This window comes from Haliotis cracherodii, unplaced genomic scaffold (genome assembly GCF_022045235.1).
Source record: "Haliotis cracherodii isolate W230 unplaced genomic scaffold, xgHalCrac1.p SCAF_2, whole genome shotgun sequence".
Taxonomy (NCBI): Eukaryota; Metazoa; Mollusca; class Gastropoda; order Lepetellida; family Haliotidae; genus Haliotis; species Haliotis cracherodii.
Window position 1 is genome coordinate 55243680 of NW_027266275.1, and position 11894 is coordinate 55255573.

The 11894-nt window shown below is 39.7% G+C and overlaps 2 protein-coding genes across 2 annotated transcripts; both read right to left on the reverse strand.

Annotated features, from left to right (window-relative positions):
• Positions 1-3452: 3452 nt before the first annotated feature.
• Positions 3453-4779, reverse strand: LOC139467691 (uncharacterized; the record flags this gene model as incomplete). The annotated part of the gene is made up of 5 exons (XM_071249208.1): positions 3453-3527; positions 3785-3844; positions 3960-4016; positions 4354-4413; positions 4681-4779. Coding segments are annotated over 5 exons (351 nt in total), but the record flags the coding sequence as incomplete, so codon positions are not given.
• A 4489-nt stretch (positions 4780-9268) lies between these two features.
• Positions 9269-10058, reverse strand: LOC139467692 (uncharacterized; the record flags this gene model as incomplete). Its single annotated transcript, XM_071249209.1, has 4 exons — positions 9269-9373; positions 9498-9554; positions 9668-9727; positions 9960-10058. Coding segments are annotated over 4 exons (321 nt in total), but the record flags the coding sequence as incomplete, so codon positions are not given.
• Positions 10059-11894: the final 1836 nt, after the last annotated feature.

Here is an 11894-nt window from a genome sequence, read left to right on the forward strand (position 1 = left end):
AATGTGAACAATAACATTCCCTATCTCTAGCGTAAAACGCTGTGAGGTAGATGACGGTTGTCTTTTCTTATTCCGGTGGTGACCTTGCCCTTCGATCGTTCGAAGCTGTCTCTGACATGCAAGCAGACTTGAGTTTGTTGATTTTCACGTCTTCAGTATAGGGTGGTACAGTTAACATGGATGTGTTTGTAGAACACTCTAATTTCCCTCTTCCAAAATGTAACGGACATGGTACTTTTATAAATTTGGGCATATGTCAATATTCATGCGCAACCAGATTTTGCAACCGGTTTCAGTTTGGTCTGTCAACGAACAAAGTTGTTATATGTTAACACTTAATACATATTTAACGCTTTCGCTCTGTCAGATGCCATAGAAAGTCCACGCGTTTCGTAAAAATGGTATCTTACGGGAATGAGTGTGGTATTTCATATATTACCCATCGTTTACTGCAGGGACCAATTCTACCACGGAATTTCTGTAACATATAGGTTACTGCAGGAACCGATATTGTACCACGGCATTTCTGTAACATAGGTTACTGCAGGGACCAATTCTCCCACGGCATATCTGTAACATAGGTTACTGCAGTGACAAATTCTACCACGGCATTTCTGTAACATAGGTTAATGCAGGGACCAATTCTAGCGCGGTATTTCTGTAACATAGGTTGCTGCAGGGACCAATTTTACCACAGTATTTCTGTAACATAGGTTGCTGCAGGGACCAATTCTACCACAGCATATCTGTAACATAGGCTACTGCGTGAGCCAATTCTACCAAACAATTTCTGTAACATAGGTTACTGCAGGAACCGATTCTACAACGGGATTTCTTTAACATAGGTTACTGCAGGGACCGATTCTAGCACTGTATTTCTGTAACATAGGTTACTGCTGGAACCTATTCTACCACGGAATTTCTGTAACATAGGTTACTGCAGGAACCTATTCTACCACGGAATTTCTGTAACATAGGTTACTGCAGGGACCAATTCTACCACGGAATTTCTGTAACATAGGTTACTTCAGGGACAATTTCTACCACGGAATTTCTGTAACATAGGTTACTGCAGGGACCTATTCTACAACGGAATTTCTGTAACATAGGTTACTGAAGGGACCAGTTCTACCATGGCATGTCTGTAACACAGGTTACTGCAGGGAAGAATTCTACCACGGAATTTCTGTAACATAGGTTACGCAATTTCAACGTGGGGTTAGTAGTCTAGAAAATGACATGCGAGAGATATTAATTGGGGAACAGTTCTGCTTCTTACCATAGGGGCCGATTAACTAGTTTGTTGTTTAACAACGCACTCACCAATATTCCAGCTATGTGACGGCGGTCTGTAAATTGTATCGACTCTGAACCAGACAATTTAGTGATTGACATGAGCATTGATCTACTCCATTCGGATACGATGACGTGCATCAACCAAGTCAGAGAGCTTGACCACCCTATCCCATTAGTCGCCTCTTACGACAAGCATGGGTTGTTGAAGACCAATTCTAACCCAGACCGTCACGTGTCGGGTCCCATTAGTATAGTGTAGTTCACCAAGATTCTTCAAATGGGCACAATGTGCAAAGCAAATCTTTGGTATCCTCGTCGTGTCATGCCTTGGGTATTGCTGAAAGTTGGTTTGTTAACTGTTGTGTTAAGCAGTCCTCAGCAATACTCATGCAAAATGACGTTTTCCTGTAAATAACCAAGTCTGGATCAAACAAACCAGTGATTGATATTATGACCCGAGGTCTTGTGGTAGAGCGCCTGCCTGGAGAGAGGAACGGCGGGTTGCGATACATGATCGGAATTTCTCAAGTACACACACGAGTGAGAGAGAGAGAGTGTGTGTGTGTGTGTGTGTGTGTGTGTGTGTGTGTGCGTCTGTGTGCGTGTGGCTGCATGTACTAGTCCCGACTAATGCCGATTTTAATAGTGCTGAGATACCATGCCTCAGTTTAACATGAATACCGAGACCAGCCGACCAGTCCTTTTATTAGCCCCTGAATACAGAGCGTCAGGCAGGGTAACAACAAGTACCATCTTTCAAAGTCTTTTAATATGACACGGCCAGTCTACTTTCTTATTAGAATAGCAATATTGTACACTGGATAATCGAGGCTGTTAGTCTTTATTGTCCAATCCCCAGTGACATAATCCGGTTTAACGAGTCATTGGACAACAGCATGTCCCAGTCACTATATACACACATTCCCAACAGTAGGCCACTGAAAGAGTGACAAGGTTTATTCAAGCTTGTAGACATTGTAGTATTTTTACCAACTCCCACATCTATAATATAAGTGTGTGGGGTGTGTAGTTTACTTCCCAGTTGTAGCTGACAGTTAGCAAGTGCACTACAACAGTTCCATTATGAAAACAATAGACAGACAATAAACGTTAACATTACAATAAGCTTTTTTTAAAAATAACAATACAAATATCAACAGATGTAGAGTAATAATTACAATGTGTAACAACAGTATTACATCGTAGATCACATGCATCATATTGTACAGAATCCATATGCACACATTATTTATTAAATATAAGGTGGATATATTCTTCTACACAGCATTATAAATATATAAACTCACACATTATGTAGGATGCTCTTTTTATTCAAATATCAATATAATAATCAATAAATGTAAAGGAATAATAAACAGGCATAAGAATAGTACTATTTATGGATCACATTTGGTATTTTTAAGAACATACCAACATATTTTTTTGAATAAGATTTTTATCAATAAACATATAGTAATAACAACATGGAACAATATAGCACTATAAATAGATCACATAATGTTTATGTGAGAGTATATACACAAAATATGTACATTGCTGTGGTTATATGGTAAAATTGTATTGCCCAACAGCAAATACATAAAATACATAATACAAATGGAAACAAGCTACCTTGATAATTGCACTGTTTCACCCACTGTCGTAACCCAGACACATTCCACGTCCCTACCCCATAGTTCCCCCCTTCCTTAAATACTAACTCACTTAGAAACACCACACACTACCACACACTTCTAGTCATCATTTCTCCCGTCCTCTAGTCCTAACCCAGCCCAACATCCTTTACTTCCCCATCCGAGCCTGCTCCATGCTGCCTGTCCAAACCGAACACATCCACTCTTATCTTCTCTCACATCATCCCCAACCTTCCGGAACCAGTCACTCCAACCTCATCACTACATCAAATGGACAGACACAACTCTCAATAACATGTATACAATTTTAGCCTTTCTTTGAAACACAACTCAATCATTTCCCTCAAAGATGATCAATACAGATACAATGTTATACCTATGAAGATCATCTATGCACCTAAGTGTCGGTCCTATACACAAGGCAAGGTCAAGGTCGGTCCTATACACAGGCACAGTCCCTCTGTGCCGATCCGCCTTGCACTTGAATTATGAAGGTGAACTTCAGTGCCCTGTCTTCAGGATGTGGCTCAGATTCATGGTACCAAACGTGCCGCTCACATTCTTCCAACTTTGAGGCTGAAGAGAGGAAATACCATCAGGTGTGTACTTCAACATGTCCACTTGTTCAAGGTGGTATATGTTTAGTGGTGTAGAGTATTTGAAAGAAATTACAACTTGAGGTGTTAGAAACGTAAACTAAACTAAAGTGATATGTTAACACAGTGTTTTGAACAGTTGATTATGTCTTTAAGATGATTATAAACATTTTGTAAAGTCAGAAGCATGCATTAAGATTCAGTCGTTATCCAGAATTCAGAAATAAGGTTTCTGACCTTGGCAAAGATGCTGAACTGCCCATGTCCCATCGCAGGTGCTGTGTCCATGTCATTGTTCTGACATAAACAAACAAACAAGTAAACATTATGATACGATCCATGTGTCTCCTGTTACAAACACCAAATCTCCCACTGCCAGACTGAGTAACAGTGAAAACATAAAGTTACTTACCGAAAATATACTGAACTGGCTGTGTCCTGTGGAAGGTTGGGTGTCCATTGCCTCTTCCTGAAATTAGTACACATGTATCACTGGAGCAGCCTCCCTCCCATGCTCCGATCTTATGGAAATACAAGACAAAGCAATGGTAGTATTATACTATATATGTGCATGATGAGTTTATGCATGTAATACATGCTTAGTCCTGAACTCGATTATTTACAGGCTGCCGCCATATACCTGGAATACTGTGAGGCGTTAAACAACATGTACACAGGGTAACAAGCTAATGCTAATGGGATGAAAATATAAATATTATCATAAATATAGTTCATCCTTCTCGATGGACACCTTAATGTAACCCCAAATGTAAGTGACAACAGTGACGGATATTAGGAAATCTTACCCCCAAGATGCTGAACTGACTCGGACCAAATGCAGGCAGCGTATCCATTGCTTCTAACAACTTTTATAAAGTAGACACAAAGACACACAATGAGTTCTAATAAATATCAAATGTTTAACCGCGTACGTGAGCTAAATTGTTTCATCACCGCCTTCCTGTTCAATTACTGTCGTCTTATTGAATCTCTGCCTTCTTATTTTTTAAGAATTGTGTTTTCCTTAAATACCACCCCTTAAATTCGTATCTGAACTATCATTTTGCGTGTTTTATTGGTGATAAATTTACTTACTTTAGTGAAGAACAAGCATAAGAAAAACAGTTACCTACCTGTTGGGCGGCATGTCCGGCGATGGTAGAAGGGAGTCTCCGTACCCCTGTGTCCGATGTCGACAGGTAGGCCGCAAGACCACGTTTAAGGGCTGCCGATGGTATGGAATAAATACATTAACCACAGGTCAGACATGAAATGATGAATAATAAATTGCAAGATCTGCTTGATATTTCAAACCTTTTTGTCACTGATGTGCATGATTCCTTTTCCAAGTAGATCTACTCCAATATGATGGTCGTAGTAACTTTGACGTCGCTGAAAGACCGTGTTTGATTCAGGTAAATTCCGTCTGGTATTCACTTACTTACAAGTGAAGAATATAGAGAATACGTGACAACATCTATTAACACTAGGTGTGTGCCATATCTCTGAAGGGAAACGTAAACTCATTCATAACAATCAAGAATGTGAGAAAGTATTATATAAAATCATACCATTCACGTTCTCACTGAAGACAAATTGATAGCAGTTTCAAATTATCACCTACCAGACATAATCTTCTGTTTGGGAAGAGTTCGAGAAGTCCGGGAGATGTATAAAACAATTTATTAGCAACAAAAGTAGAGACGATGTTCTTTGCGCGTGCACATTCGGCGAACGTGGATGACGAATGAAAACGTCGCCATAGTGACGTTGTCTGTTCAAAGGGAGGCTACTCTGCAAGTAATGAGTCGTGATTATTCCGCGGCAGCCATGCCGCCATTGTCCAATTGAAATAATTTTCTGAAACATCTATAGGACTTGTGGATAATAGAAATATGGCCTTTTGGGTAATTGAATAGAAAGTACATGTTGTTCAAAATTTCAAACAATTGCTTTCATCAAAATTCTCGCCATTTTGTTCTTTGTTAAGTTTGGTTTTTTTAAACCCTGAAATTCATGACATTTGTTGGAAAGTCTACCCCAATGATAAGAGTGAGACACATTTTTTCTGAGTAAGCTATGGGAGCCGATTGGTAATTTAAACAAGTGTTAACAACATGCCTAGTCATCAACTGCACGGATTATGTAGCGGTTTACTTCAACATACATGCAATGGTATTTTTATACACATGTTCGCATGTTGACATGTTCTATTGATCTAGAAAAGTCAATAAAGACACTGGTGATTGTTAAAGAAACTTTATAAACAAAAGAAAAGGCACGAAAGCAAATATTCAGAGACTTTGAACGAAAATAAATAAGCCTGAATGTTTCCAGTGACGTTCGAAGTTCCTGTGTGTTGCAAGTCTGTGAAAAAATGGGAAAGCGGAAAGCTTGAGCGGCGATCCACACCATCTGGGCACGAAGAAGGTCTGCCAGGTCACAGAGTCTGACGCCCCGAACCATTCTAGTCTAACGACAAGCATAGGTTACTGCAGAGACCAAATATTGAATTACTACTTACGTCACATAAATGTGGGATTAGCTACATGGGGCGGTAGCCCAGTGGTTGAAGCTCTCGCGCCATGCCGGTTCGACTCCCAACATGGATACAATGTGTGAAGCCAAGGTGTGGATTGTTGGTCAAGCTGTGACCAAGACATCACGATGACACGTACCATCAGGATCAGCCGTGACAGCCATGAGCACCCGATCAGTTTTAGTCGACTCTTACAACGCGCATAGGTTACTGAAGGGACCAATTCTACCATGGACTTCTGTAACAAAGGTTTCTGAAGGGACCAAATCTATCAGAGAATTTCTGTAACATAGGTTTCTGAAGGGGCCAATTCTACCACGGACGTCTGTAACATAGGTTACTGCATGGACCAATTCTACCACGGAATTTCTGTAACATAGGTTACTAAAGGGACCAATTCTGGCACGGAATTTCTGTAATTTAGGTTACTGCAGTGACCAATTCTACCATAGAATTTCTGTAACACAGGTTACTGCAGGGGCCAATTCTACTATAGAATTTCTGTAACATAGGTTATTGCACAGATCAATTCTACCACGGAATTTCTGTAACCTAGGTTACTGTACAGAACAAGTCTACCACGGAATTTCTGTACCAAAGGTTACTGCACAGATCAAACATCAATTCTACCACGGCAGTTCTATAACATGGGTTACTGCAGGGACCAATTCTGCCACAGAATTTCTGTAACCTAGGTTAATGACCAGATCAATTCTACCACGGAATTTCTGTAACATAGGTTACTGCAGGGATCAATTCTACCACGGAATTTCTGTAACATAGGTTACTGCAGGGACCAAATCTTCCACGCAATTTCAAAGTGGGGTTAATAGTCTAGAATACGACAAGCGATACCTCAGGGACCGTTGTTTAACGCCGCACTCACCAATATTGCATCTATCTGATGGCAGTCTTTAAATATAATCGACTCGGAACCAGACAATCGAGTGACATGACCATTGATCTACTCAATTTGGATACGATGACGTGCATCAACCAAGTCAGAGAGCTTGATCACCCTATTCCATTAGTCGCCTCTTACGACAAGCATGGGTTGCTGAAGACCAATTCTAACCCACATCGTCACGTGTCGGGTCCGATTAGTAAAGTGTAGTTCACTCATCACCAAGATTCTCCAAATGGGTACAAAGCACAATGTACAAAGCAAATGTTTGTATCCCCGGGATATTGCTGAAAGTTGGTTTGTTAACTGTTGTGTAAAGCAGTCCTCAGCAATGCTCATGCGAACTCACCTTTACCTGTAAAAACCAAGTCTGGACCAAACGAACCAGTGATTGATATTATGATCCGCCCGCCTCCATGGTCTAGTGGTAGAGCGCGATACATGATCAGTACATCTCCAGTGTGTGTGTGTGTGTGTGTGTGTGTGTGTGTGTGTGCGTGCGCGCTTTTGGCTGCTTGTACTAGTCCCGACTAATGCTGATTTTAATAGTGCTAACCCACTGAGATACCATTGGTGAGTTTAACATGAATACCGAAACCCCGAGCCGACCAGTCCTTGTATTAGCCCCTTAATACGGAGCGTCAGGCTGGGTAACAACAAGTACCATCTTTCAAAGTGTTCTAATATGACACGGCCAATCTACTTTTGTATTAAAATAGGACTATTGTACACTGAATAATCGAGGTTGAAACCCCGTTATTCTTCATTGTCCAATCCCCAGTGACATGTCCCAGTCACTATATACATACATTCCCAACAGCAGGAGGCCGAAAGGGTGACAAGGTTTGTTCAAGCTTATAGACATCGTGTATATTTTTACCAACTCCCACATCTATAATATTAGTGTGTGGAGAGTGTAGGTTACTTCCCAGTTGTAGCTGACAGTTAGTAAGTGCACTACAACAGTTCCATTATGCAAACAATAGACAGACAAAAATACATTAACAATGCAATAAGCTTTATTGATAAATAACAATACAAATATCAACAGATGTATGGTAACAATTACAATGTGTAACAATAGTATTACATTGTAGATCACATGCATCATATTGTACAGAATCCATGTGCACACATTATTTACGAATTATGAGTTGGAAATGCTCTACTAAACAGCATTATAGATATATAAACTCATAAATTATGTAGGAAGCCCTTTTTTTAAAAATTCACATCAATAAATGTAAAGTAATAATAAACATGCATAACAATAGTACTATTTATGGATCACGTGTTTGATATATTTAAGAACATACGAACATATTTTTGAAAATAAGATTTTTTGTATAATTTATGAGATAAAACTGTTTTGATAAATTGCACATACATATATACGTTCACATGTTACGTGGGAAGTTCTTGATAAATATATATTTATCAATAAATATATTGTAATAACCACATGTAAGAATAGCACTATATATAGATCACATAATGCTAATATGAGACTATGTACACAAAATATGTTGGTACATTGCTGTGGTTATGCGGTAAACTTGTAAGGCTCAACAGCAAATACATAAAATACTGAATACATATGTATTTACAGTTTACGAGGAATGTATTCATGAAAATAGTGGTATATACTACTGGTATACTCAATCATAATGCATAGATATGTATATAAACTATGTAAAACTGATCAACGATAACGACACATCTTGTTTTACTAGTAATGCTCCAATAATTGTTCTATTAATTACTTCGATTACTTCCTCCCCCGAGATATTGCTGATGCTACCTTGATTTTTTCACTGGATCACTCACTATACTAACCTAGTAAGACACATTCCACATCCCTACCCCATAACCACCCCCACCCCCTTCCTGAAATGCTAACTCACTTAGAAACACCACACACTACCACACACTTCTAGTCATCATTTCTCCCGTCCTCTAGTCCTAACCCAGCCCAACATCCTTTACTTCCCCATCCGAACCTGCTCCATGCTGCCTGTCCAAACCGAACCCATCCACTCTCATCTTCTCTCACATCATCCCCAACCTTTCAGAAGCAGTCACTCATCACTACATCAAATGGACAGACATAACTCTCAATAACATGTATACAATTATATGTTTAGTGGTGTGGAGTATTTGAATGAAATTACAACTGGAGGTGTTAGAAATGTAAAGATTATATGTTAACACGGTCTTTTGAACAGTTGATTTTGTCTTTAAGATGATTATAAACATTTGGTAAAGCCAGAAGCATGCGTTAAGATTCAGTCGTTATCCAGAAAACAGAAATAAGGTTTCTGACCTTGGCAAAGATGCTGAACTGCCCATGTCCCATCGCAGGTGCTGTGTCCATGTCATTATTCTGACATAAAGAAACAAACAAGTAAACATTATGATACGATCCATGTGTCTCCTGTTACAATCACCATATCTCCCATTGCTAGATTGTATAGAAAGAGTAACAGTGAAAACATAAAGTTACATACCGAAAATATACTGAACTGGCTGTGCCCTGTGGAAGGTTGGGTGTCCATTGCCTCTTCCTGAAATTAGAACACGTGTATGAACACCCTCCCTCCCATGCGCCGATCTTATGGAAATACAAGAGAAAGCAATAGTAGTATATGTGCATGATGAGTTTATGAAGAATTCTTACCCCAAAGATGTTGAACTGACTTGGTCCAAAAGCAGGCAGCGTATCCATTGCTTCAAACAACTGTTATAAAGTAGACACAAAGACATACAATGAAAACGTTATGATACATAAGAAATATTTAACCACATACGTGAGCCATTTAACTCCTACCGTCTTATTTAATAATGACTTCTTATTTCTAAGAAACTTGTTTACTTCAAACATGACCCCTCCGTATGTGTACTATGCTTTGCGTGTTTCGTGTGCTGAATTTACTGTCTTGTACAAAGACCAACAGACGTAAAACTGTTACCTGTTGGGCGGCATGTCCGGCGATGGTAGAAGGGAGTCTCCGTACCCCAGTGCCTGATGTGGACAGGTAGGCGGCAAGACCAAGTTTGAGAGCTGCCAATGGTATAGAATAAATACATTAACGGCAGGTGATACAAGAAATGATAAATATTAAATTGCACAATCTGCTTGATATTTCAAGCTTTTTCTTCACGGAAATGCATGATTCAGTTTCCAAGTATGTCTACTCCAATATGATAGTCGCACGTATTGACATAAAGGCGCTGAAGGCCTGAGTTCGATTCCCCACAAGGATACAACGCGTGAAGCCCATTTCTGGTGTTCCTCACCGTGGTATGCTGGAATATTGCTGAAACCCGTGTTAAACCCAACTTACTCCTCTTACTTCTGAAAGAAACCGTAAATTAATCCAAAACAATGAAGAGTATGAGAGAAAATATTCTTAACAGTTCATAAGATAAATTTAGGTAATTCTGAAATAACTACCTACCAGGCATTGTTCCGTTAGGTTACTTTCAGGGCATATGCAACTTTAGAATACTTGACAACACTATATTAACACTATGTGTGTGACATGTTTCCAAGAAGAAACGTAAACTCATTCACAAATTCTAGAGTGTGAGAATTGTACCTAAAACCATAGCATACGTTTTCTCTGAAGACAAATTGATATAAGGTTCAAAATTACCACCTACCAGACATAATCTTCTTGATTAACTCTTTGGAAAGAGTTTGAGAAATCCCGTAGACGTATAAGACAATGTATTAGCAACAAAAGCAGAGACAATGTTCTGTGCGCGTGCACATTCAGCGAACGTCGACGTCGAATGAAAACGTCGCCATAGTGACGTTTTCTGTTCAAAGGGACGCTACTCTGCAAGTTACGAGGCGCGACTTTTCAAACCCGTGACAAAAAAAATCTGTGGTTTGTAAGTTGTTTTTCTATCGTTTTTGGACTTGATACGTTTTCGGACGGCCATGTTTATCGCGGTTAGTCGCGCTATGACGGGGTTTAGCATCACACAGACATTTTAAATACTCCGATGATGGCTTGTTTTTAAGAGAAAGTTGCCTTTTACAGTTGTTCATGTGATTAGAGAGAAATCTACGAATGTTTCTTAAGTGTCCGAAAAGCCATGACAAGGGGGTACATTAAATTAAACTAATATATTGTTTATCGAACTCAGAATAATGCTTATCGAACATGAAATCACTGGCGTGAACGGAATGTTAGGGCTGTTTGGTAAGAACCCATTTCCGTTGAACAAGGGAATGCCGTGCATAAGCATTCAAGTCTCTGTTTGTTTGTTTGTTTGTTGTGTCACGTCGCATTCAGCAATATTCCAGCTACATGACGGCGGTCTGTAAATAATCGAGTCTGGACCAGACAATACAGTGACTGACATCATGAGCATCATGAGATACGATGACATGACTCAACTGAGTCACGAGCCTGACCACCCGATCCCGTTAGTTGCCTCTTACGACAAGCATGGGTTGCTGATGGTCACTTCACTGTCAGAGTCCACGCTCCAAGTGGATTCATTCGTCAGTGCACCACCTCGACTCGACACATAGCTGGACTGTGGCAAACTTTCCAGCCCTCCTGCTGTTATATCAACTGCACGGATTATGCAGATCTGCGGGTTCATTTACCAGGTCGTGATTTCAAAGTTTGTTCAGCAGTATATGTACCGGTTTACCGGTATGTGAACATGTATACAATGGTATGTTTGTACCCGCGTACCTTTGGTATGATCTATGGAACTAAGATACAGAAGACATTAGAGACCCTGGTGAAAGTTTATAAATGAAACAAAAGGTATCACATCCGAAACCAAACATTCAGAGACTTTTACCAAGATATAAAGAGGTCAGAATGTTTCGAGTGACGTTTGAAGCCTCTGTGTAAATAATCAAGTATGGATGAAATAAA